Here is a 27,031-nt window from a genome sequence, read left to right on the forward strand (position 1 = left end):
TGCCCTATCCTTGGAGCTCCTGAACACCCAAAGCTCACCAGACTGTGAGCCCTCTGAACTGTGCCCTATGTGCACACACTGCTGTTCCAGCAGGCTCCATGTCCCTGGGCATTTATCAAGCTGCAGTAAAAGGACAGGTCAGCACTGCACTGCAGAGCAGAGCAGCTGTTCTGGTGGCAGAAATGGTTCTGGCCCTATTTGAAACACTGATACATGTTGTCTTCTACAATTATTTAATTCCTCACTGGCCAGACATTCACTTCAGTTTGAACCTTCAAAAGTAAAAAGCTAAGGAAAAAATAACAATTGTTAAACTGAAAGTATGAGCTGTGCTTTTATCCCCAGGTTTTGTCAAGCAGTTTTCTTCTTCAAGGCAGAGAAGCCTCTAGAGTCACAAACAATGCAAGGTGCCCCAAGTTAACATTTTATTGGAAAAGTTCAAAAGCTCTAGTTAACAAGATCAGCTCTAGTACAAATATAGACTTAAATGCACAAACTAAAAAATAAAAATATCTTCTCATGATTGCTGTACATCAGTGGAAGATTACTCTTGGCTACCCACTTTGTGAAGAAAATGGAATGGAAGCTGAGTTAGGAGAAACAGCTCTAGAAATAAAAGACAAATAATAAAGAGGCTCTTCTTTCTACCAGGCACTCTCTAAGGAGCCAAAACAAAGTGAAAGCTCTGAAGCTTTGAGTTCAGTTTTCCCATGTCTGTTTATACTTTCAGTCACATGGTCACAGCATAGAATCAGGTCCAATTACCACAATCACAGACGTCCTGCTCATCCTTGAATTCCAAGGAGCTGGCATTCACCCATAACCAGGACTTGCCACAAAGAGCAAAGCTCACCTTCATGTAACAGAGCTCAGCAAGGGATCTTGAAATATGGACAAACATTTGCTTGGAACTAAAGGCAGAGGAAGGAACTTTACTCAGCATCTGTTGACTTGTAGTGATCATCATCCACCGTGGAGTAGATGTGTCCCTCGCTGCTGAGGAACTCCACAGCTTGCCTTGAAGAAAAACCCCACACCTAGTAACTAATTTGCAATTAGTTAGCAAAGGGAGGTAAGTCACCACCTTTCTGATTTCCAGAATTCCCATTTACAGACCCCATCCCCACAGTTCCCTCCTGGCAGCTGCCCAGGGAAGCTCTTGGTGTCTCTGTCCTGTGGGCAGTGTAAGTGACACAAGAAGTTTCTCCAAAGCTATGGCAATGTGCTCCCCCTGAAGCTCAGACTCTGCTTGAGTCACCACTCTGCTCTTCCTAAGCAGTACCAACCAGAAGGGTAATGAACAGGGGCACTGTTCTGTCCCCTGCTCCAGAGGGGACAGAACACACAAAGGTCATAGAAGGTAATGACAACTTTTGGAAGTCTCAAGAAGATGTTATAAGAGACAGTGAAGTAGAATAGAACAAACTATTCCTAGATTTTTATCAGTGTTCAAAGAGCAAGGTAGACTTTGAACAGGAGAAATGCTACTGAGGGACTGCAATACATTGCCATTGAACTGATAAACAGCTTGTTTTGAAAACAAGGAGCAAAGCAACTGGTAACAGCTCACTCAGGACAGTGAATCTTTCAAAAGCTCTGGCTCCTGTGCTGCTGGGATCACCTGAATTACCCACCCTGACTCACAGGTGAGTGTCAGGGCTTGTCCACTGTTCTCTCTGCCTCTGGAAGGACTGCCTGGATTCCCACAGCATCCTTCATTTCTACACACTTACTTGATGGTTGACATACTCAAACCGTGGAGCTGGAGCTTCAAGTCTTGCAGACTCATCCCCTCTGGGACATGGCAGCTTTTGATCAAGTTCAGCACCTGGATGAGCAAGAAGCACAGCAGCTCACATCAGAGGAGCTCTGGTGGCAGTGCTGTGCTCCCAGAGGAGCTGCTGGCACCCACCTGGCTCTGGTGTGCTGTGAGCCCGTTCACTGGCAGGCTGCCACCTCCTCCATAGCCCCCCATGTCACTGATGCCAGCGGAGGAAAACGACTGTGGCACTCTTGATGCTGACTGGAATTAGGAGAATAAAAGTGCTGTGGTTAGCCAGGCTGCCCAAGCCTGCAGAGTTAAAGACTCACTGTTATTTCTAAGCCAGTAAGTAAAAATAGCTTCTTATGGAAGCAGATTGCAATACAATCTCTCTCCAAGGAAGCCAGGACTCCTGTTACACCTTCAGTGTTGCCCAGCTTTAAACTCTCCAGCCCCACAATGAGGGAATTTTCCCAGTGAAAGGTCCCTCTTTGGGAGATCACCACTCACCCAGGAAGGGCCATGATGGAATCAGGGTCTTTGTACATACCATGAGATTTTTTCTGAGGATCATGTGTGCATTGACAATTTCCAGTATGTGTGTGGTGAACTCATTCATATTTTCCAGAGGCATGATCTTAAATGCTACCAAGCTCTTCTTATTCTTTCAGAGGAAAAAAAAAAACCACAAACAAACACAAAACAAAGGAAGCAATTTACAGCACAAGAACATGAAGATGCCTAACAGGCAACCCAGCCATTTCCTCCAGGAGTGTGGGACAGCAGTGGGGAGACAACTTCTGTGCATGCAGCTCATCCTAAACCTTCTGAGCTACATCTTGTGCTGCTTTTGGCTGGGGTACAGTAGCACGGGCTGGTTTTTAGTCATTGCTCACCAACCCTTGCACAGGGCCAAGGGCTTTCCTGCTCCTCACACAGCTCCACCAGTATTAAACTGGGAGGGACAAGGAGCTGTGAGGGGAAACAGCTGGGACTCCCATGCCCCACAGGAGAACCCACACCAGCCAGTGTCATCATGCTCAGCTACAAAACTGATCAAAGAAGGAGGAAGAGGCACACCTGCTTGCCCATGGGAAGTGTGGAATGAATTCCTTGTTTTGCTTTACTTATTAAACTGCTTTTATCTGAACTCATTTCTCACTTTGACCCTCCTGATTCCCCCCATCCCACTGGGAGCAAGCAAGCCATGGGGAGGGATGTGATTCTGAAAGACAATGGAGACAGAATCACTCCTCTAACCAGCTGGGGATTAACTGCACCTTGCCTTAATGCACATACACCATTATTTGAGTATTTACACCACATGTGCTACGGGAAGTGCTAAGAGTCCTGCAAGACTCACACACGGGTACCATTACCTTACCTGGAAGGACCGAAGGTGACCAGCTACTTTGACATAAGTTCCTGGAGGCACCACAACATTCTCACCTCCTGCCTCCTAACAGAGAGGGAACAACAGGTTTGCTGTTTCCTGTTTCCATTTCTCAATTGTCACAATAAGCAGCTTAGCAAAGCAGGCTCATCTCAAGCAAGGACAAACAATGTGCATTCCTACGTCACGCTAAACTTGCAGTAAATCAGCTGAACTTCCTGAGTGATTACCCTCCCAAAACTGTTCAGCTGAACTCAGCTACACTAAACAGGCAGACAGTCATATACACCACCAGGGACCTCTGCTACAGCAGCATCTCCTTTGGATTTCAGGGACATGTTATCCCTGAAATACCTTCCAGAAAAGCCACACCTTCTGTCCTCAAAAAGCTTCGTGAGAAGTAGGGAGTTGAGAATTGAGTTGATCAATGATCCTTACAGGTTCCTTCCAGTCCAGACACTGTATAATTCCCCACCCACTTTCCCCAAAGTGGGGAGAAAAAGAAAAAGCTTTTCTCCCCCCACTGCTCCCCAAAGCTGCTAAAGAAGCCTGCTGATAGCAAATCCAACGCTTACATCAGTATCAACCCACTGCCTGACGTCCATGGGGGCTGCTGTCATGTCGTCCACCTTGTAGAGGATGTTGGTGGGCGCCTTCTCGGCGTGCCGCACGATGCCCACCAGGGTGACCTGCGGCGGAAGGGGAAGGGTCACACTCGGGCCGGTGCCGGTGGGCCCCGCGGGGCCGTTCCGGTGCTCACCTGCGAGATCTCCACGTCGCAGATTCGGAAGGTCTCGTCCACCTGCTCGGCCGCCAGCAGCTGCGACACGGTGCAGGGCACGATGTTCTGCGAGCGGCTCCGCTGCGAGGGCCGGAGGGGCCGTCAGAGCCGGATCAGGCCCGGCCCCAGGCCCGACCCGCGGCCCCCGCCCGCCCTACCTGCTTCTTCTCCGCCTGGCCGCCGGCGGGCGACCCGAACCCGCCCGGGGACTGCGTGTATCCGCCCGGGAGCCCCGCGCCGCCCATGCTGCCGTACCCGCCATCGAAGTTCCCTAAGGGGGGAGAGAGAAGGACCGTGACGCGGTGGCGGGGACACAGCCCCCGTCCCCAGCGCTGCCGCCATCACGGGGAGCGGCCCCGCGGCCCCCGGCCCCGCGCACCGTGCCCGCTCCACATGGCGCCGCTCCGGGACTGCCGCCGCCACCCGCGCGCCGGCCCGCGCGCTGCTGCCTGCCGCCCAATCCGGGAGCGCCGCTCTGCCGGCCCGCAGCCAATCGCGTTCCTCCGCTTTCCGGCTCCGTCCAATAGGAGGAGGTCGCACGGAAGCTGCCGCCGCCATTTTGAGAGCGGGCACTGCCAAGCCTAGCATAGATGAAAGGGCGGAGCCAAGGGGCGGGGCCCAGGGGCCGGCTCTGACGGCCCCTCCGGCCCTCGCAGCGGAGCCGCTCGCAGAACATCGTGCCCTGCACCGTGTCGCAGCTGCTGGCGGGGCCCAGGGGCGGGGCCGACCCCAGGTGAGGGTCGGGCCCAGGTGAGGGCGGCGGTGCCTGCCATGCAGCCCGCGGGCCGCTCTGCCGGCCGGCAGCCAATCGCGTCTCTCCGTCTTCCAGCTCTGTCCAATAGGAAGAGGCCGCGGGGAAGCCGCCGCCGCCATTTTGAGAGCGGGCGCTGCCCGGCCTGGCATTCATGAGGGGCGGGCCCAGGGGCGGGCCCAGGGGCGGGGCCGGGCACAGGGGAGGGCCGGGCACAGGTGAGGGCAGCGGTCTCTGCCATGGCGCCCCCGGGCCAGCTCCTGGTGCTGCTCTGGCTGTGCCTGCTGGCCGTGGCCCTGCCCGGTATGAGTGCTGGCTCCGGGCGGTTCTGGCACCTCACGGACCTGCACTGGGACCCGGAGTACGAGGCGGCGGCGGCAGCGGGCCGGCCGTGCCCCTCGGGCGGCGGTCGGGCCGAGCCCGCCGGGCCGTGGGGCAGCTACGTGTGCGATGCGCCCTGGAGCCTGCTCCGCTCGGCCGCCCGGGCCATGCGCGCCCGCCTGCCCGCGCCCGACTTCGTGCTCTGGACCGGGTGAGAGGGACACCGGGGCTGGGCGGGACAAGGGCGGTGCAGCCCGTACGGGCTCGTGGTGTGGGTGGCCGGGCTCTTTCCATGCGCTTTGGAAAGGAGAGGGCACAAATATGCCTTGTAATGCAAAACGGGTTTGGAAGAAAGCACAGCCCCAGCGAGGGCGCTCGACACTGGCAAGACACTCGTGGCAGCGAGGTGACAAAAGGATCCCAGCTCATTGTCCATTCTTGGTGCATTCTGTGTGATCCCACGGTGAGTCCGAGCACCCGGAGTGCCCGGGGGAAGGGGCTGTGTGTCCGTGCATCCAGCCCTGCCGGTCAGAGCAGTGCGAACAGAGCACGGTAAACCAGCCTGCAGCAGTTCTCTGGCTGCGATGAGGCACCTGCAGACCTGGTTCAGGAAGGGACAGTCCTGCTTTAGGAGTCAGAGGAGCCTCCCCAGTGGAGGATGTTCTCTCCTGGTGTGGTTTCCAGGGGTGGGTCCCCTGTCCTATCCCCCTGTCCTTTGTGCCCCTAGCACATACAGATGGTAAAAGCTTTATTCTGCATGGTTATCGTGTATATGATTCTTCTGATAGTGCAGCCTCAACTTGCTGTAATCTCCAGTTCCAGTTTGCAGGGCTGTTGCCTGTCCCATGTTTTCATTTTCTGTCCCTGCAGATGCCTGTTCCTATTTAAACACAGTTATTGGTTCTTGTGAACTTAATTTGAGTATTCTTTTTCCCTCAAGCAATTTTCCCCAGTCCTCTGACATGATTTTGAATGTTCTTTCTCTCCAGTGGACAGCCCAGCATCATCCACAAATGCCATAAGCATGTTAATGCAAGCACAGACATGGAGCAGCCCTGGACTGCTGCTTTACTGGAGGCATTTCCTTGTTTTATGGTGTGCAAACAGCTCTGCTCCACCATTGCAGATGAGATGCCCTCGGATTGCAAAGTGCTGACCCTTGCAGTGTTTGCAGGCAGCTTTAGTGCCTGTGCCACACCTCAAAGCAGGGTGCACAGGGGTTTTAAGGTGAAGTGAATCCTGGAATCAAAGAGTATCCTCAGCTGGAAGGGACCCACAAGGATCATGGATTCCAATCCTGGCCCTGCACAGACACCCAACAACCCCACCCTGTGAGTCCCTGAGAGTGTTGCTGAACACTCAAGTTTGGAGTGGAGCTCATTTTCCCTGTGAGCAATTTCTAGAAACTCCCTCAGCATCTTGGCCAGGCAACATAGCACTGACTTCTGCACCCAAAACCTTAAATTTTCTCTTCTAGGAGGCTCAGAGAGGAATTGGCAAGTTTCTCTGCCTTGCTCATTGCTGCAAGCACAGGCCCTGTTAGTCCCAGACAGTGACTGTGCTGCTTCTCTTTTTGTAGAGATGACACTCCCCATGTCCCCAACGAGCAGCTGGGAGAAGAAAAGGTTCTGTACATAATAGCAAATCTGACTTCTCTGATAAGAGAGACATTTCCAGGTAGGATTTGAGGGGATGAGAAGGGGAGAGGGGCATAGAGACTCATGGGAAGGATTAACAGGGATGGAGAAATGAGAGGATTGGCACAGGGAAGGGCACAGAAGGGACTTGTTTGGACCTCTCTCCCTGTGCCCCTGCAGCCCTGAGCTCTCCTGTGCCTCCTTGGCTCTGCCCACAGGTGCCAAGGTCTATGCAGCCATGGGCAATCATGACTTCCACCCCAAGAATCAGTTTCCTGGGAAGGAGCACAGGATCTACAACCAAACAGCAGAGCTGTGGCAGCCCTGGCTGAGTGATGCCTCCCTTCCTCTCTTCAGAACAGGTCTGGCACCACTGGCATGTGTTTAGAGCATGCTGGGGATATGAGGAGGGGTAGGAGAATACCATGACCAATTTTCCTTGCTTCTCTGCTCAGAGCTGCAGCATTCATAGAGGATTTGCAGAGGTAGGGTCCAATTTAATGCTGGTTTCTGTCTTGGAGCTCTGCTTGCAAGAGGAGAAGTTATTTTATACTTTAGTCTCTTCTGCCATTGTCAAGTTACTGGAAAGAACACAGAGTGGTGATCTGCAGAGGGAGGAAAATTATCTTTAAAGGCAGCAGCTGGTGCTGGGGCTCTCCAGAGCTGCCCATTGTGCCCATTCAGGTCTCCCTTCACTGGGAGAGACACACAGGGAGGAGTCACTCCAAACCCCATCCTGGAGTGCTCAGGGCACTGTCCCAGGCAGTGACCCTGCTGTGGCTGCTGCTGAGGAGAGCAGAGAGAGGTGGAAATAAAGGGATCTGGGATCACAGCCACCAGTGTGAGCAGTTCTCCAGCTCTTCCCCCTTTGGTTGCATTTTTAAGGAGCTTTCTACAGTGAGAAGCTGCCCGGCCCAGGGATGAGGGGACGGGTGGTTGTCCTCAACACCAACCTCTACTATGACCAGAACGATGAGACAGCTGCTGAGGAGGACCCTGGGGGGCAGTTCCAGTGGCTGGAAGAAACTCTGACCAACGCCTCCAGAGCAGATGAAATGGTATTAAAAACACTGAATCAACACCCTGGGCTTCTCCCCAGCCTGGAGGCTCCTCCTGCTCTGCTCCTCTGGCTGCTGGTGCTCCGTGGCTGGTGTGGGCTCTGTGCTCAGGGCAGCTTTGTTTCTGCAGGTTTACATTGTGGGCCATGTCCCTCCTGGCTTCTTTGAGAAGACACGGGGCAAGCCCTGGTTCAGGAGGAACTTCAACCAGCGCTACCTGGGCATTGTGCAGAGGCACCACAGGGTGATTGCTGCCCAGTTCTTTGGGCACCATCACACTGACAGCTTTAGGATGTTCTACAGCCACACAGGTACCTGCTCTGGCCACCCAAATGCTTGTGTGACTGCTCTGACAGCTCTCAGAGTCACTGTCCATGAGAGTTTTTAGTGGCTGTTGGCTGAAAGCAGCTAAGAAGCCAGGAAAAACATCTGACATGCTTTGGGCAATAAAAGGCAGCAGTGGTTCTCATCTCTACCCCTGTCCCTCCTATTCACCCTCAGATATTGTTGTTTCCCCTCAATGCCTGGCAGCTTCTTGCCTGTTCTCTCCTGAGGGGTTTGGGCATTGCTGGAGAGCAGTGCTGATCTGTGTGTGTGTGTGGGGTGCTGTGGGTGAACACCTTTGCTGAGTGTGGTTCCCTGGCCACCCTCACTGCATTGGAGAGCCCATTGCTGGCTGCAGCAGCCCCGTGCTCAGTCCCCAGTGTTGTTCCATTGTAATCTGTGTGTGTGGGGTGGTACAGGGAGTGGGGACAAAGGTGCTGTCAGCAGTGCAATCTGTGATGGGGACAGGGTGTGGGATGAGCCATGGTCTCCATCATAGCTTGCTTTGCATTTCTGTGAAGGTGCTCCAATCAATGTCATGTTCCTGGCCCCTGGAGTGACTCCCTGGAAAACAACATTGCCTGGAGTGAGCAATGGAGCCAACAACCCTGCCATTCGTGTGGTTCACTATGATCAGGACACCCTGCAGGTCTTGGTAAGGGACCCTGTGTGCACCACACTGCAGCTCTGGCACAACTTTAATTCCCCCTGTAGTCAGAACAGGCTTTTCAGGACTTCTCAGGGCACAGGGGCTGAGTGGTGTGTGGGACAGGACTCTGACCCAGGACATTTCAGCCTCATGTCTGGCACAAAGATTTAGTTGGAGCATCAGTGAGTCAAAGCTTGGCCCTGGCAGCCAGTGCGTCCTGCTGGGATGAGTTCCCCTGGGCAGGGTCAGTTTTTGTGGTGCTCTTCATGTCCTTAATGAGTTTCATTTGACACTTGCTTTGCTCCTCAGATAATATGGATCACAGAAGTACTCTTTGAGTAATAACAGACTTGTCAGACCCCCTCCAAAACATTTAAACCACCTGAAAAATTATTTGTGTCGCTCTGAATTGAGGTGAATTGTAGGGGCAGCTTCTGTTTCCCATCTCTTGTTTGCCCAGAGGTGGAGGACAGGTGCTTGTGCCCTCCTTTGTACTGGATGAAGCTCTATAGTTGATCTGTTTATGTGTTTATAGCATAGAAGTGAATGCTACCATATGCTGTGCAAGGCTGGGGAGTCAGTGAAGCAGAGGGAAAAAGGGCAAGAGGCTGAGAACAGCTGTGAAAAACTTGATTCTTGTTTGTTCAGTTGAGAAGCTAACACTGCTCAGTAACACTCTGGTATCTCTTGCTTCTGCTGCTGGGCAGTGCTGATAGCAACTGACAGATGTCTGAACAGGCCAGGCTCAGAGCTTCTGGTGTTTGGAGGTCAAAGTCAAGCAGAGCAAAGCCACCCTGTTTCTTTTATCCCTTAGGGAACAGGCTCTGTTTGGGGTGGTTCTGGAGGGTCCCCAGGTGCCCCTCTGGGTAGGAAGCCCCATCCAGGGCAGCTGGGCCCTTGGGGAGGGGGCCAAGCCTGACCCAGTGTCTCACCCAGGGCCAATCTTGTCCTGGTGTCTCCCCAGTTCTGTTTTTCTCTCCCTCAGGATATGGTGACTTACTACTTGAACCTGACTCGTGCCAACACGATGGGCTCAGCAGAGTTCCCAGAGTGGGAGGAGGAGTACAGGCTCACAGAGGCCTTCCAGGTCCCTGATGGCTCTGCAGGCTCCATGCACAGAGTGCTGGAGAAGATCTCCAGGGACCCCCAGTACCTGCAGCTGTACTATGAGCTGAACTCTGCCAGGTATGACCTGGAGCTGTGCCAGCAGGAATGCCGTGTGGATCACCTGTGTGCCATCAGGGAAATGGATTTTACAAAGTATGATGAGTGTGTGAAAACCAACAGCTCTGCCTCTGCTGCCAGCAGTGTCTGGCTTTTGGTTTTCTGCATTTTCTTAGGATTGCTCCATCCTCAGCAAGTGCTGTGATGGCAAGAGCAAGAGAAAAGAAGGAAGGCACAAGATTACACTACACTGCATGGGAATTGGTGGTTTGGGCATTGAGAACTTGCTTGGAAAGCAGGACAAAATCGTCAATGTTTACTAAAAGCCTTGTGATGCTGATTTGAAATTTTCTAGAGAAGTGTGAAGAGCAATGTTTTTGAGAGCCTTATTGTGCAACAAGGAGTGTCTCCCCTCTGCTGGGACTGCTGGGGCAGCCTCACAAATCAGATGAAGCCCAGGCCTCCCTGTGGACATGAACTGGCAAGGGTGAGGGTAGGGAGCTGCCACGTGTTCCAGAGGCTGCTGCCAGCATTCCTTATTGTGGCACACACTTCTGGAAGCCACAGCTGGTGACTCAGGAAGTCTGGCTGTGGCTGTTGAGCAAAGCGAGCTGGGCTGGGGTGACAGCCCAGGGCAGGCTGCAGATCAGTGACAGGGGATGGTGCCTGAGGCTGCCCAAGGCCTCACTGCCAGAGGAGCAGCAGAGCTGGGCTCTGAGTACAACTTCCAAAGAGGATTATGCCACAACCAGATAAAACTTGACTCAAATAAAAGCAGCCACTGTTCAAAATCCAATGCCAAGTGTCCTTGTGTACCCAAGTGCAGCACGAGGCAGCACAGCAGCTCACAAGCAAAGCAGCTGGAGCAGCTTTAGGAGCTGCAGCCTGAGGCAGCCCAAGGCCAAGGCCTGCAGGGAAAAGGGCACTTTGCCAGGGCAGGATCCTCCCCTGAGCCACAGCACCACAGGCAGGCTCAGCTGTACCAGCACACACTGCAACGAACACACTACACTCTCCAACCTGGCAAAATCTGCATTTAATTTACAACATAGTAAAGGTTACAGGTAAAAAGCTCAACAGAAGTGTGAAAAGGCCTATTACATATTACACAAGTGTACAAATGTCTGTACAAAGCCCCTCGATGTTCCTGTCCCCTCGTGGCCAGCTGTGGCCCCTAAGCTCTGAAATAATAAGAGCTGGTTCAGAGTCTGAGAGGAGAAGAGCTTTAAAAAACGAGCAGTGAAGTTTTCCTTGTCAAGAAAAATCTTGCAAAACAAATCCTAACCCCCCCCAACCCACCCCTCTTGCCCTGAAATAAAATAAAAAATAAAAACCCAAAAGAAAAAGAAGGAAACCTGCTCAACTTTTTTTTTGTCCTGACTAGTCTTACTCTAAAGAGTTGCCTTCAGAAAGCAACTGGCTGGGAAATGAAAATCTTAGAGGCCAGACTAAAGAGGAAGATTCTGAGTTATTGTGGGAGCACTGGGAAGCAGAACAAATGCCCAACAGCAGAACCATCAATGGCAACTTAAACACAGAGCAGCACAGCTGGATCATGGAGCAGGTGTGAATCCACACAAGGAACAGTCTGAGCTGGATGTGATGGAGTGGGGAGGGAACAGAGCAGTCTCTAAAGCCTGGCTCTGTGAGCTGGGCAGCTGCCTGCTGGCACCTCAGGGACATGATAGAAGCAATCACTGCAGAGCAGAACTCAGATTGTGGGGCATCTGCCTGAAATGGGTCTGGTGCATCCAGCATCCCATCTCCCTGGAGCACAGCACTGAGCCAACATCCCATCTCCCTGGAACACAGCACTGATCCAACATCCCATCCCCCTGGAGCACAGCACTGATCCAGCACCATCCTGCCCCAACAACCTGGCACCACCTCCCCAGGTAGCTGCAGTCCTGCACACACTGAGCCAGGTGCATGCTCTCATTTCAGTGCATATTTCCTGGATCCCCCAAACAGCAAAGGAATGTGACTTGGAGTTGAACTGCATTAGAGTGTGTGCAAAAATCCAGAATAAACATAAGAATAATAAAGCTCTGGCCTTACCTTGCATAAAGTACAGCCACAATATGTCTGAGTATGTGAATAATTTTCAGATAAAACTCGATATAAACCCAAGGAACTAAAGGGCTTGAGCAACAACCCAAGTCCACTGAGAATTCCTATTCTGGCTCTCAGTAGCACTCAATTCTCACCTGCAGCTCCCAGCAGCTAAAATATTAGTGTGTGTGGAACATGCCAGTCCCCCCAGCTTTCTGTCTTGATGAACCTCATATATCTAAACTGAAAAGTTCCATTTGCAAGTAAAAAATGAAACTTTTTAAGTTACAGGGACCACCAAGTCTAAAAGAAACTCCACTGTGATAACTTCACCCTGAGCTATCCAGGGGAGTCACCGTGGCACAGTGCCTGATCCTGTTGGATGTTTGCACCCTGTATCCATCCCACAGACCCCATCCTGCAGCACTGGAACAAAGCTGAGGAGCCCAGCTGCTTCCCTGCTTATCCATCTCAACTCACAGCTCATGGGGTGATCTAGTGTTTTATGTGGAAATCAAAACAAGCTGTAGCCAAACTAAAAATAATAATAATAATAAAAAAGACAATGCCCCACATTGGTGGGGTTTTGAAAATATAAAAAATAAAAGCTGACCTATATTCTGCAAGTTTTACAACTCCTTCCAATGGGATTCTGCGAGGCTTGGCCCCACAAACATTTCCTCTTGACAGAGCTGCCCTGCTGTGAGAATGTCCAGCAGGAACAGTGTCAGCACAGCGAGCCCAGCACTGAAATACACGGACCTGCAGGGTCATGCCAGAAGTGACAATGAAATTGTGTGACTGCCCCTTTGACTTGTGGATCCAAACTCAGCACAAACACCTCTGGGACAGTGTGGCTAAGAAAAGGCTGTAGGGGTTTTGGTTCAAAAGGAAACGGGAGCTGTATTTTTTTTTTTTTATAACAGACATATAAAAACATTTGAAGACAGATCTTTAAAGGATATTTCACTCCTCCAATCTTGGTATTACATCTGTTAGGACACCGAAAGTTTAAAAAGACGATACCGCACATGAAAAGTTTCTGGAGTTGTGACTCCTGCCCTCCCTCAGCCCAGCTCAGATCAGCAGGGACGGGGTCGGCTTCTTGCCCGGCCAGGCCTCCTTGGCGTATTTCTTCTTCTTGGGTTCATTCACAGCTTCGGGGTTGAAGACGGCGGGGTTGGGAGCTGGGTTCATGTTCACTGTGGAGGGCACAACTGGAGTCAAGTCCACATCGGGGGCGAGGTTGGGGTAGGGCATGGGCAGCCCCCCGATGAGCGCGGTGCCGTGCACGCTGTGGGGCTGCGAGCCGGCCTCGCTGTGGGTGGGGGGCAGCCCCCCGTAGAGCCCCCCGCTGTAGGGGAAGCTCTGCATGCGCCGCGACGCCGACTCGTCCGTGGGCAGCGAGCCCGCGTTCTCCAGGCGCTTCTTCTGCAGGCAGAGCAGTTGGAGAGTCACCCACAGTGCATGGAACCCTCAACCTGCCTGAACTGGGGGCCAAGACTGTTTTCTGTTGTGCTGTGATTTCAGGGCTTACCCCAGAACCTCGGGTCCCTCCCCTGATGATTGCCTCCCAGGTGTGTCAGTCCCCTCTCCTTTCCCCTCCCAGCACTGTCTGTCACTCCTGGCATTCCAGAAGGCATTGAGTGATTGGCAGATCCAAAGGATGCCCTCTACCCCTGGGGGCATTGGGCCATCCAGGTGTCCTTTGTCCCTTTGTCCCTCCCCTCCTGTCCCTGCTTGGTGGCTCCCTGCCCCTTCCCTGCCCCTCTCCCCGGGTTCAAAGGAGCAGCACCCACGGGCTCAGGGAGTTCTGTTGGAGCTGGTGCTGCATTCAGAGGCCTGTGGGCCAGAATAAAGCTCTGCATCCAAACCCTCCATCAGAACCAACTCCTTTCCTTCACCAGCGCCTTAAAGCTTCTCTGCCAGAGGGAAACCTGAGGAGCAGCCCCTGTTATGGGGGGAAGCTCCATCCCAGCACCACCAGAGCTCCTGCAGGCCTGGACTTGTCCCCACGGGCCCAACTGCAGCACCCAGCCAGCCAAAAGTGTCTGTGGGGTGAAACACCACACACCCAGCCAGCCCAAAGTGTCTGTGGGGTGAAACACCACAGTGCTGCTGTTTGGTTCAGCACCAAGGGCCAGACAAGCTCAGGCATGTTTTGTCCAGCTATATTAGTAATATTCCAATAGTTTTCCCCTAAAAATGCCACATACAAAGTGCCAACAGACCACATCCCAATCTTCGTCCTACAAGGTTTGCTCTGGGTTCCCTTGAAAACCACTACAATAAACTCTTTGAGGTGCACAGTGCAGAAGGGAGACACAAGCTGACACTCAGGTGTAACTCAGATGAAGTCTGAGCACCTCTTCACCTCCTTTCCACTCCTGCCAGTCTGGAGCTCATTCTGAACAAAGACTGAGTGGGTCACAGAATGTTCTGGGTTGGAACAGACCCACAAAGCTCACTGAGTCCAACTCCTGGCCCTGCACATGACACCCCAAGTCCCACCCTGTGCCTGAGAGCATTATAACACAAACTTTCCCTCCCCTACAGGAAGAAACTGCAACTTCTAAATCACTTGGGTAATTTTGCTCCTGATCACTGGAATCTTCTGCAGTCTGGGTTTATGGAATATCATCCTTCTCCACATGATGTTATTTAGTCTATACCAGCAACAAGTGAAATTGCTGTTACACAGTGCTTAGCTGCTCTGAAGCTCTGAAGATCTTTCTTTTTCCTTGCATATTCCAATTAATTAGAACACTCATCTTGGAGCAAAGCCTGAACCTGCTTGTTCTAGTACAAAAATGTAGGAAACATCAAAACGGTATTAAAATAAACAGACTCTCATTTTTCCCTTCTATTTTCCACATTTCCCACAGTTTTATCTGACACCTGGAACTAATGCACTAGATTTCTAGAAAGTTTTCTTTTTGGGAGGAAAAAAAAATCACCACTGATCCCATGTGCTATTAAAGAAAAAAGCCAAAGCTGGGTTCAAAGGGAAATGCTCAAATTTGCTAAAAAAGACAACTGTGAAACACAGACATCACTTCTGCCTAGCAATGAAACACCTCCCACGTGGGAGCACTGTTTCTAATGTGCAATTCATAAATCATAAAGTGAGATCATCAAAGTAATGTGCTAATGAGAAAATCAGGAGTCACCCCATACCTTAACAGGGACCACTGCTGTCTGTACCATGTTCCTGAACCGCCCCACAGATGGGTCCACGTCCTCTGCAAAGAAAAACAGGGATGACTGTGAGCACAACCTGTGAGCACAACCAGAGATGATGCCTTCAGTGAGCACAACCTGTGATATCTTCAGTGTGTATATGGGAAAAACAACCTCTGTGGGGTAATGTAGGAATGTGCCCCCTGTTGATGGAGTGACCAAATTATTTTTTGTCTCCTTAAAAAAAAAAAGCCCTGAAGTTTCCCTCCTCAATTAGGTAAAAGACCTCTCATAGGACCTTAGGGACTTCACCTCAAACCTGAGGACAGCCAGCTCCTTACCTGGATTGATGATCTCATCATCATCACTGAACGTCACTCTGGAGTTCTTCCGCTTTCGCTTTGGCCTCTGGATGTCCAGGTTCCCCTCCTCAATGGTCAGTGTGGAGATCCTTTTGTTGTGGGCTGTGTTAAACTCTGTCAGATTCTGCAGCAAATATAGAAATAAATGAAGTCTGATTTAATCCCATGACTGTGCACACCAGAAGACCACAGGACATTGTTTAGTTTCAACTTCAGCGTTAGATTTATGGACCTGATGATCTTAAAGGTCTTTTCCAACCTAAATGATTCCATGGCTAAGCAAACAAGCAGGGAATGCTGTCCTTGCTGGAAATGCCACCAAGGCAGTGTGCCATCATACTTGTGGTGTTTGTGAGGGTCCCCAGGACGAGGTGAGAGATGAGAATATATATTGTATTATATTGTATTATATTGCATTGTATTGTATTATATTGTATTGTATTGCATTGCATTATATTATATTGTATTGTATTATATTGCAATTGCATTGCATTGCATTATATTATATTATATTATATTATATTATATTATATTATATTATATTATATTATATTATATTATATTATATTATATTATATTATATTATATTATATTATATTATATATCATATGTCACATCATATCATATCACACTATATTACATTATATTACATTATATTATGCTATACTGAAACTATACTAAAGAAAAAGATTACATCAGAAGGCTTGATAAGAATGAATAATAAAAGCTCATGACTTCTCAGAGCCTCAACACAGCTGGACCATGATTGTTTATCCAACATGTGAATTGTTTTAATTTAATGACCAATCTCCAAATCACATTCCAAAGCAGCAAAACAGGGAGAAGCTAAAGCTTCCCAGGAGAAGAAATCCCATTTATGGGATTTTTCAGAATATACCACGGTGACAAATACTCACATCCAGTTCTGTCTCCTCCTCTGGCAGCCCCAGCAAACCCTTGAGCTCCTCATCCTCACCCCCCATCTTCTCATCCCCCTTCACTGCTGAGGGCAGAGTCTGGGGCTTCTCTCTCAGGGTGTAGGCGCGCGTGGAGGCGCCGAAGGAAACCGTGGAGTCGATGGGGATCTGCTGGGGCTTGTGAGCTTCCAAACGGATGTGGCCCAAGAATGTGCCATGTGCTGGGGACAGCAAAATGCAAAATAGGCTGCTGAGCTTGAGCTGCTCCAGTTCAAGTCTGAGAATCTCAGATATGGTAACATTTGTTCCAAGGTACAAGGCACTGAGGTACTGCTGAAAGCATCAGCTGTGTAGATCCACCATGTCACAAACTGAGATAACACACACCAGAAGTCCTCAAAAAATCACTGGAAATAAACTACAAACACCTTTTACTTTCTGTATTCCTGCAGGTCCCAATGTACTGTCTGGACAGTGTAAAAAAACACCTGACAGGTTTTAGACCTTGGGAAATCACCCTGAGAAGACAAGGCTTCACTAAAATTGTGATGGGAAGGTCAAGACACTTTCCTCATCTCCTTTGGCCTCTTACAAGTCAGAAATGTTTGAAACACTCAGTGAGGCAGCTGTAGGCTGACTGCAGCAAACACTCCTTTGCCCTAACCCTTGTCTTTCCCTATGATGCAAATTCAAATGATATCCATTTGCCCACAGTGCAGACAACAATGGAAAGGGAAAAAATGTCTGAGATTCAGAATGTTTAAGCACTGAAGTACAGCTCTTCTGTCTGGTTAAATGCCACACTACTTACTGCTGTTCAGATCTATGAGGAAAACCCTCTTGAGATGTTTGTGATAGACCAAGGCAGCATGGACTCGAGAGCAAGACTGGTGGTCAATGGTAAAGTCACACAGATCAGGATTTCTCCCAAAGAGATAGTATTTCTTCTCATCAATGATGAGTTTCTGAGGTAGAATATCAAACAGAGAAGCATATTAGACTCCTAGAATCTTTTGGAACTTCCTGAAAAAAATTCAAGAAGGTGAATAAATAGAGCAAATTCAAGACAAAGCATCAACAGCTCATCAATATTTCAGTTTAGTCTGGCACTGCTAAAATAAACTCAAGTGTGCTCCACAAACACTGATAGCTCTGCAAGCAGTTACCTCACAATTTCAGTTACCATAAAAACTGATCAAACCCTTTCTCATTCTTGCCAACAACTGAAACCAAAAGCATCCTGTAAGTTTTCATTTGCAAACAATACTGCCCTGCCTGGGGAATGCTTCCAAGAGATTTTGCAAAGACACAAATTCATGGAAGTTACTGCAACAAATAAGAGAATTTTATTGCCTTTAATTCAAGACAACATTTCTAAAATGTTCTGTGCCTCTGAGCTATAACCCAGTGTCTTTCTTCACACACTGAGCTTAAACACTGCATGGCTTGTTTTGCTGTAGCACTTTGCAGACCCAGCAATCACAGGGACACTGATGGCTCGGTTAGTATCAAGTGCTCAACAACCCCCAGGATTTAACAATGCTCCCCCTTGGTTACTGCTGCCTACCAGGAAAGATAAAAGTGAAAAACTCTCTGCCACCTGTATTGAGCAGGGAAATAAACACAGGATCACATCCAAGTGCTGTTGGCTCGGTGCTAGAGGATCTTGCAATAATATTTAAATTAGTGGCAATGGTACCTACCAGCAGCAGTTCTTCCTTTTAGACAGAGGAGGAGCTGAGGAAAACATGTGAGGGAAAACACCATGGTGGCACCAAGGGCAGGGGAGAGGGACAGGGAGGAGCTGCTCCAGGTGCCAGAGCTGAGATTCCTCTGCAGGCTGTGGTGAGACCAGGGTGAAACAGTCCCTGAAATCCGTGAATCCATGGGGGAGGCAGAGATCCACCCACAGCCTGTGGGGATCCATGGGGGAGGCAGAAATTCACCCACAGCCTGTGGGGATCCATGGGGGAGGCAGAAATTCACCCACAGCCCGTGGGAAAAGGGCTCACACTGGAGCAGGTGGATGCCAGAGACAGCTGTGATCCACTGGAGACCCAAATGGAGAAAGGGCCTTTGCTTCCAAACTAGAGCAGCCCAGCCTTAAACTGCACCCCATGGATGAGTGACCCTCACCACAGCAGTTCTGGGAAGAGTTTTTGCCCCTGGGAGGGACCCCATGGCACAGCAGAGAAAAGAATTCTCTCCCTGAGCAAAGAGATCTCAAGTGATGAACTGACCAAAACCCCCACAGCTGGAGGGAAAAAAAGGTGTTTTAAAGGCTTATTTTATTTCTTGTTAGCCTCCTCTTACTCTGTGAACAATACATTTACTTTATACCTTTAAATTTGAATCTGTTTTGCCCTCAGAGTGTTTTTTTTCTCCCAATCCTTATCTCAACTAATGAGCCCCTCTTTAATTTTCCCCCTCTCCTCTGTCCAACTGTAGCAGGATAAGTGAATGACTTTTGTGGGTGCCTGGTATTTGTATCAAACCACTACACCCAGAAATATTTCTGTTCCAGTCAGCTTCAAGTTAGGAGTCTCTCCACACTGAAATACATTCACTGGTTTGGGTTTCTCTCTGTCAACAATGGGAAAGAGACTTTTCTTTATTTATTACTTTCAGTGTGATGTAAGACAAAATATGAAACAGAGAATGAGGTGCTGTAATAAAAATAACTTGCTGTATCTGTGCTGATCACAACACTGCTCACAGATCCTGAATGTGGGAGGAAAAATCAAATCAAACTGTATTTCATGCTGTAGGACAGAGCAGAACTCTTGCAAAATAGAGAATGCCTGGTTAATCTGACTGTAATGCAAACTAAAAAATAAACTGAGCAGACAGGTTTGTCAAACAAGCAGTACAAGGGGAAGAGGTTTAACTGATGGGAGCCCTGCATGGCATGAGGCTGCCTTGCACAGGCAAGGGAAAATCACTTCATTATTGTTTCAGAGAAAAAAAATACTGATTTGAAGATAATGAATACATGAGGGAAAGGAAATACTTATGAATAAGTGTGGAAAATGATGGGGAATGTTCTGCTGCTGATACACCAAATCCATCAAACCCTAATTCCATACCTCAATGAGTTTGTCTCCTTTGACTACATCCAGATGTAAGCCAGGTGGTGGTTTCCCTGCCCTGGAAAATAAAGGAAAAATATAGTATCAAAACATTTAATAAAAATTTTATTAGCATTAGAGCTGCTTGAGTTACAGACCAAACCTACACAAACGTAAGCAGAATTATTTTGGGGAAAAGACGAAAATCCCATAATTTTCTTTTCCTTATTGCAGATTCCTTCTGACAACACATAAACCAAGAATATTTTATGGTAAGAGTGAAGGTAACAGGACATGAAACATCTCAAGCTTTACCTCTCCTGGTAAAAATAATTTGATTTTCACAATAAACAGAGCAAATCCTGAGAGCACATGGTGTGAGACCAACAACCAGAGATGGGGGCAGGTTAAGGAGCTCTGTTATCCCATGTCACCCTCAAAACAGCACATCTCTACCCCTCAGCAGAGCACAGCAAGGGCTGAACCCATGGGCCAGCAGGAACAAACTGGGCACCTACAGTGCCCCAAGCCAGGCTGCTGCTGTGCCACAGCAGCACACAGGATCCCTCAGCTCTTGGCACCAAAGGATCTTTTCTGCTCACATATCTCAGGATCTGCATCTCTAGGAGTTCCTCACAGGTAACATCTCTGCTGCTGGAGCAGCTTTGCAGGCAGCAGCAGTGACCTGGATCTGGTTCTGTGCAGAGATCATGTTCCCATTCCTCAGGGAACAGTGACAATGGCAGAGATGTTCTCAGCGTGGCTGGAGAAGAAAGAAAGGTCACTGGTAGCTGAAGTTGTCTGAAGGGGTTAAATGCAGATGTTCACATTTCTGGGGTGTGCCTTACATTTATTGGTTTTTCTGTGTTGCAAGGTCAGCTCCCCTCAATAATTCCATGTAAGAACACAATCTCCTGTTATTTCTACTTCATTTCTTTGCCAGGCATTTTCCTTTCTTGTTTCCCATCCATCACACCAGCCTGCCCACATCTCTCTGGCCCATTCTGAACTGACCACTTGGGACTTTCACAAGTTTTCTTGTCAGGCCCTTCTCAAACACTGTGGATTTACCACCCTAACAAGGATATGGTTAATTCTGACTCCTATTGTTTTGGATGAACAAACAGCAGCAGCAAAAGCAGAGGATGCTGAACTCCAGCACAAGTGGTGACTTGAGCAGTGCAATGGGATTTTGGTGATGTGGGGGACAGAGCAGTGAGCAGAAATGCTCCAAAGGTGGGACACAGCCTGTGTGATGAGCTGGAGTCCCTCAGCACAGCCAGGGAAGCTCCTCCTCTGAGGTGCTGCTCAAGAAACTTCCAGCCAGGCTCCCCTGAGCTGCTCCTGTGCTCCCTGCACATCCCAGTGCTCAGCTCTCACTGGAACACAGGTTCCTTCCATGGATTCCTGTCCACTTCTCAGTGTTCCCTCTTTCTGCCTCTGAGCACTGGAAAACTTCTCTTCTCCCATTCCTCTGAAATTGCCAAGTTCTGCTTACTCTGCAACCCAACTTTTGGTCATTTTCACACACCAGCCTTACTCTGATCAAACATCAGCCACTTCCCCATTTTTTTTTTTCTTTCCAAACAGATAAACCTTTCAACAAATTTACTCTACAAGCTCCTTCTTACCCAGTCTGGCCTCTGCTTTTCTTTTCAGTGATCTGTTCCTGGATACTCAGCCTGTCCTAACACATTTTAGCACCTCCTCCCTGTACCTGTCAGGTCATAGAGAATCCCCAGGAGCTCCAGCACAGCTGGATCCTGTCTGATGCTCATGTTTTGCTCTGCTTTTTCATTACTCCCTCTATTTTCAGTTTCATTCTTGTTTTTATTTTTATTCTGCCTCTACCTTCAACCTTATTTTCAACAGATAAACCAAACTCAGTATCACAAGGCAGCGCCTTCAGCTGTGAATTAAAGTGCTAGAAAAATCTACCTATTCTCTGGCTTCTTTGGACTGCAGAGAATCCTTTGTAGGCAGTATTTCCCTCATCTACCTATTCCTGCAAACACAGGAAGGTTGTAAATACTGATTATGACACCATGAAAACAAATTCACAGAAGTAATTTCTGATAGAAAACTCCTTTGGAACATTTTAAGTCAATGGCACAGTTCAGGCTGCCCAAGTCAGATACCTGAAAAATCATTTAATGAAAAAAAGTAGAAAGATTGCTCAGTTTTATATTAAAACTAATTGGTTCCAAAGCCACCAAAGATCAGAAGTAATGCCTGGATTTGGAAGTATCAGTCACCTTTCACATGTTCTGCACCATCAAGGAGTAAAACATGAAAGGAAATCTCTTGCACAAATCTCCCAGAGGAAAGTTTGTTAGAAAGCTGGACTTATGTTGTTACAGCAAACCAGTTTTTCCCCATTTTATGTCCAATTTTAAAAAGTCCTTTTCCACTAAACTAATTCCACTATGTGCTAAAATATCCACTAAACTAATTTTCCTGCACTGTTCTGGAGGGTGAAGAATTACTTGAGGTCAGCAGATTGTCCTGAATACAGAACACAGAGAGCCCTCAGCACTGCCCAAGGTCAGTGCTCTCCTATCACAGCTTGGCTCCAGCACAAGAGCTTGTGCTTGAAAATGAGAAAAAAGCAATTTCTTCTGTACCTTGCAGATGGTGCATCAGTCCCCAGTGCCTCCCCTGGGCAGCATCCTGCAAGTGACCTGAAAAGAACTGATTTTTGATAACTGCAGATGCACTGAATGTGGTGGGCAATAGGTGAATGAGTTTTATTGAGACCCAGGATGCTCTGCCTGCCTCCTGAATCCTGAAATTCCTGGGAGAGAGTTCCAGGATTCAGGAGAATTAACAGAGAATTAACAGGCTGACTGGCAAGGAGAACAGGAGCATTCCCAGCTTGGGATTTCCCCACATATGGATTTGTACAGGAGACATCAACTGTCTTACAATGATCAGCAGTTAAATATTTACAAGGGATAGCACTGAACAAAACCAGCACAGGTTTTTAAAAGATTTAAATATCTACAAGCAAAGAAATCTTTCTTCTCTACTAGAAACAGAAAATTGTGTTTCTTTGCTTTGTCCACCTCATGCTCCACAGGCCAGGCCATGTCTCTGTACAAAGATAAAGCATTTTGGAAAAGAAGGACAAGGCCATTTACACTTTGGAATGTGCCAAGTAAGAGAACTGAGGTTTTACAAATCAGGAACTCTTCCACAGAGCAGATTCAATGCTGACATGCCAGCAGAGTTATAATGTCCAAATCCAGCTGAAACTCAGCAGTCTGACTGATGTAAATCACCACAAGAAATTTGGAATTGTTGCTATTAAGGACACAGACAGCACAGCCATAATTCTATTGTGTTAGTTTAGAATTAGGTCAATTATTTAGGTTAAATGTGACTCAGAACCTAAATTTAGCCACTTCCTAAAAATCTTGGCCTCTGTGACTCATGTACACACCTTCATGTCCAACTTCAAGGACAGGGTGGAATTTGCAGAACTCTGGAGCAGAGAAATCTGTGTAAAAGCATCACCAGGAACAGCAGTTCTTGGGCAAAGAAACTAAAGAGAAACAGTTTCTGTCTTCAAATAAACTATTTCTAATGTATGTCCATTCCAGGACAAATCTGACATCCCCACTACTGAGGTGTCAAAGAGAGTAAAGAACTCCAAATTCCAAAGAGAGTCACAATTCCAAACACAAGTGACACCAGGACAAAAGGACAGGCAGGCAGTACCCACTAAACATCTGATCCCTTCAAAACCACACACCAGATAACATCTGTACCTCAGAGAAATCACTTTTACCACCTAAAGCCAGCTCAGAGGGTTTGCAAAGCTCGTAATCAAACTAAGATATCTAATTGTTATCTAAAGCCATTTTCTGATCTCATGGAATGGGTAAATTTTAACTACAGGAAGTATTGGCACCCTCTTTATGCCAACTGGAAATGCACACCCCAAATGTTGGCTAATGCACACAGGAGTTCCAGCACATGCACAAACATGTTCTGGCACCTGCAAGGTGCCAAAGTTTTAATCTGTTTTAAGCTTAGCTGCTGGAAACACAAGGAAAGAGAGAATAAATAGTGTATGGATTATGAAGAAACAACCTATAACAGCACAAAAACTAAATCAGAGCCACAATTAAATCAAAACTGGGAATTTCAGAGCAGAAGTCTTTTCTGGAAATGGGGTATTCAGGTACTAGCCAAATTATGGAAGAAGTAAAATGATAGAGGCAAACATCAAAAGCATGGGGAAGGAAAAAATGCTACTCCTTTGGATTATATCTAAGATGCATTTCTCATGTGATTGGTGCTCACAGGTCTCAGCCAGCTTTCCTTAGAAGCAGGAACATAAATAGACAGGTAAAAACTGTGATTTTGATTTTAAAGGTAAAGACTGTGATTTTTGATTTTTTGATTTAGAGGTTGAGGAGACTGAAGATAATTCACTACAGAAGAATCTGCTCTGACTGTGAAAACTCTACAACTCCATGCTCTTGGTCACCCAGAACTCTTGGAATGCAGCCCTGCAATGCTGCCTGCACAGGAGAATTTCTGGTGCTTGTGTCAGACCAGGCTTCCTGCAGGGTATTTGTACATCCTCTTAAATCAGAACTTTGAATAACACCAGTATTTCTCCAATCTTGCTCCTGCAAAGCAGCTCCAGCCTGGAGAATCCCACCTGGGAAAGCTCAGACTGGTTCCACATCACACCTGAGCACTCTTTGTTCCACATCACACCTGAGCACTCTTTGTTCCACATCACACCTGAGCACTCTCTGGTTCCACATCACACCTGAGCATTCTTTGTTCCACATCACACCTGAGCACTCTTTGCTTGGCTCTGAAAGGAACAAATACTTTAAAGCCATGAGCTGCAAGACCAGCAGATGTCAGCAGAAGGCATCCAGAGCTTTAGCATGAAATATATCTACAGAAAAATAACCAGAAATAAATAAATGAATGCACCTGGCAGAGCTCCTCACTCCAGCATGGTTATCACCACCAGCATCACCCAGCACTTCCCATTTTGGGTTCAGTGCTCAGAACACAAACACTGTGGCTGGGAGCTCTCCAGGCTGCCTTCCTGCTGGCTCACTTCTTTATTTTTCCTCTTTTGGGTTTCAAAAGCAGCATTAAAGAAAACCACAAAGCTTTCACTGGTGTTAGCTGCCAGGTCTGCATGTGCCAATTGGACAAAATCAAATTTTACTTCACAGCTATAAATACACAAAAATGGTCCCTAAAAGCATTACAATGTGCAAACACACAACAGAGTCCAAGAGAAAATAAAAAGTTTCCTTACAATGTACAAGGAAAGAGCCCAGACAGGAACTTTGCTGTACCCAAGAACCATTTTGGAATATGACTGTAAAAGGGCATTCAGGTTGCAAGAAGTGAATGACAAAAAATCTTTAAAATGTGAGAAGAGAACAGAACCAGGCACCCAAACATGCCCCCCTGACCCCTGGGTCTGGATCATCTCCCAGATCCCACCTCATTTCTCACCCAGCACAACAGACTGTGCTTCAGAACCAAACCAGGGCAGGGACACAGGGAAACTCTGTCAGACCCTGCCACAGACACAAACCAGGCACCTGAAGAGCCCTCACAGTTCCAGGTGTTACATTCTCTCCTCCAGATGGGATTCCTTTAGGAACTCATCTGCAATAGCATGGAAGGCACCGAGACTGAGCATTTTACAAGCTGTGCTTCCCCAGCTCCTCCATCGACAGCTTTCAAAGGTACAAGTTATTCCAATTTACCATGGAATATAATGGATATTGTGATCACTGTAGTATAAAAACATTAGGGGGAAAAAAAATTATATTTCAAATTTCAAGCTGAATATCCAGAACAATCTTTGGCTTTATCTGGTTCATTGTGTCATCATCCCATGGAACACCACCCTGTCTCATGGAGATGTTTATTGTTTATTATGTTTATTACTGTGTATGTTCAGCACAAATAAGACCCTACAATATATGAGGAATTCTCCTCCATGAGAAGGTGGAATGGCTTTACCAACTAATGCAGGCACCTAAAAACCAGCTCTAAATGAAACACATGAGCACTGCCACAAAGCTCTGAGAGCTACAGCACAGCTGGGTGAGCAGGGACAGCCTGGGCTCTGCAGGGACAGGCAGGGCTGGGCCACACAGCTCCAGCTCTCGGGTGCTGTGGGCTGCTTGTGTGATTTAAAATACCACAGTGCCCATCCCAGTGCTCTTGTACCCATTCTAGTGCTCCTGTACCCTTCCCAGTGCTGCTGTACCCATCCCATGCCAGTGCTCCTGTACCTATCCCAGTGCTCTGGTACCCATCCTGGTACCCCTCCTAGTGTTCCAGTGTTTCTGTACCCATCCTAGGGCTCCTGTACCCATCTCAGCGCTGCTGTACCCATCCTGGTACCCTTCCTAGTGTTCCTATACCCATCCTGGTACCCATCCTAGTGTTCCTATACCCACCCTGGTACCCATCCTAGTGTTCCTATACCCATCCTGGTACCCATCCCATCCCATCCTATCCCAGTGCTCCTGTACCCATCCCACCGCTCCAGCACCCAAAGAAGGCAGGAGAGGCCGGATCTCTTCAGCGATGATCCAAGCACAGAACAAACCAACAAGGGCACCCCGCTGCCAGGCTGTGCTCCCGCAGGAGATCCAGGGCATTTCCAGGGCTCCCTTCCACCTCTAACCCAGCCCAGGGACGGTCGCGATGCCGTTTCTGCAGCACCCAGCCCGACTCCTGAACTCAAGCTAACAAAAACCCCGGTCTATTTCAAGCTGTCAGATTTCCCGTACCGCACACACGCCCCGAGCAGGATATTTCATTCCTCCCACAGCCCGGATTCTGCCTGAGCTCTGAGGAAAAGCCTCGGCACCCCAGGGAGGCCCCGCGCCCCCCGCGGCGCTGTCGCTGGCGGCCCCGAGGGCCGCGCCCGGAGCCCGCCGGGCCGGGCCGGGCAGCGCGGTGCGGGCCCGGGGAGCGCAGCCCCGCGCCCCTCCCGCCCCGGGCCCCGCGCGGCCGCTCACCAGCTCGGGCACTCGAACAGGGACCCGCCGCCCGCCGGGGCCGCGCTCGCCGCCATCTTGGCTCTGCCCCATTCAGCCGCCGCGGGGCACCCTGGGAGCGCGGAGCGGCGCGCGCCGGTCCCGGCCTGCCCCGCGCGCCAACGCAGGGGCGGGGCCTGGTGATGCCCCGCCCACACATGGCTGGCCCCGCCCCCGAGCGGACCCGGCGCGGGAGCTGCGGACAGACCCGGTACCGACCTGGGACAGCGCCGGTACCGACCCTGGGACAGCGCCGGTACCGACACTGGAACGCGGGGACAGACCCGGTACCGACCCTGGGACAGCGCCGGTACCGACACTGGAACGCGGGGACAGACCCGGTACCGACCCTGGGACAGCACCGGTACCGACCCTGGGACACCGGCGGTACCGACACTGGAATGCGGGGACAGACCCGGTACCGACCCTGGGACAGCGGCGGTACCGACCCTGGGACAGTGCCGGTACCGACACTGGAACGCGGGGACAGACCCGGTACCGACCCTGGGACACCGGCGGTACCGACACTGGAACGCGGGGACAGACCCGGTACCGCCCTGGGACAGCGG

General features: G+C 49.3%; 4 protein-coding genes and 1 non-coding gene across 6 annotated transcripts; 2 read left to right on the plus strand and 3 right to left on the minus strand.

The window, feature by feature from the left end:
- Positions 1 to 403: 403 nt before the first annotated feature.
- On the minus strand, positions 404 to 4,350 carry RPA2 (replication protein A2). Of its 2 annotated transcripts, none has more exons than XM_059488684.1 (9): positions 4,316 to 4,350; positions 4,095 to 4,207; positions 3,916 to 4,017; positions 3,731 to 3,844; positions 3,147 to 3,221; positions 2,313 to 2,426; positions 1,913 to 2,023; positions 1,734 to 1,828; positions 404 to 1,017 (listed from the first exon to the last, which is right to left on the minus strand). In XM_059488684.1, the coding sequence occupies exons 1-9, from the start codon at positions 4,329 to 4,331 to the stop codon at positions 933 to 935; spliced, it is 825 nt and encodes a 274-aa protein (XP_059344667.1). In that variant the 5' UTR covers positions 4,332 to 4,350; the 3' UTR covers positions 404 to 932. The 2 variants fall into 2 exon arrangements, with proteins under 2 accessions (XP_059344667.1, XP_059344668.1); XM_059488685.1 differs by having other exon boundaries at positions 3,731 to 3,808; positions 4,316 to 4,349.
- A 576-nt stretch (positions 4,351 to 4,926) lies between these two features.
- Positions 4,927 to 6,887, plus strand: LOC132083692 (acid sphingomyelinase-like phosphodiesterase 3b). The gene is made up of 2 exons (XM_059488514.1): positions 4,927 to 5,219; positions 6,588 to 6,887. The coding sequence occupies exons 1-2, from the start codon at positions 4,927 to 4,929 to the stop codon at positions 6,694 to 6,696; spliced, it is 402 nt and encodes a 133-aa protein (XP_059344497.1). The 3' UTR covers positions 6,697 to 6,887.
- Positions 6,514 to 10,587, plus strand: LOC132083699 (acid sphingomyelinase-like phosphodiesterase 3b). Its single transcript, XM_059488524.1, has 6 exons — positions 6,514 to 6,685; positions 6,864 to 7,007; positions 7,531 to 7,703; positions 7,834 to 8,014; positions 8,549 to 8,682; positions 9,662 to 10,587. Exons 2-6 carry the CDS (start codon positions 6,884 to 6,886, stop codon positions 10,043 to 10,045), a joined length of 996 nt encoding a protein of 331 aa, XP_059344507.1. The 5' UTR covers positions 6,514 to 6,685; positions 6,864 to 6,883; the 3' UTR covers positions 10,046 to 10,587.
- Positions 10,588 to 12,769: 2,182 nt separating this feature from the next.
- Positions 12,770 to 26,524, minus strand: PPP1R8 (protein phosphatase 1 regulatory subunit 8). The gene is made up of 7 exons (XM_059488523.1): positions 26,445 to 26,524; positions 19,438 to 19,498; positions 17,163 to 17,316; positions 16,352 to 16,572; positions 15,414 to 15,558; positions 15,070 to 15,134; positions 12,770 to 13,323 (listed from the first exon to the last, which is right to left on the minus strand). The coding sequence occupies exons 1-7, from the start codon at positions 26,498 to 26,500 to the stop codon at positions 12,970 to 12,972; spliced, it is 1,056 nt and encodes a 351-aa protein (XP_059344506.1). The 5' UTR covers positions 26,501 to 26,524; the 3' UTR covers positions 12,770 to 12,969.
- LOC132083961 (small Cajal body-specific RNA 1) lies at positions 17,734 to 17,869 on the minus strand. Its single transcript, XR_009420020.1, has one exon. It is a non-coding gene; the product is annotated as a small Cajal body-specific RNA 1 (non-coding RNA).
- Positions 26,525 to 27,031: the final 507 nt, after the last annotated feature.

This window comes from Ammospiza nelsoni, chromosome 25 (assembly GCF_027579445.1).
Source record: "Ammospiza nelsoni isolate bAmmNel1 chromosome 25, bAmmNel1.pri, whole genome shotgun sequence".
Lineage (NCBI taxonomy): Eukaryota > Metazoa > Chordata > Aves > Passeriformes > Passerellidae > Ammospiza > Ammospiza nelsoni.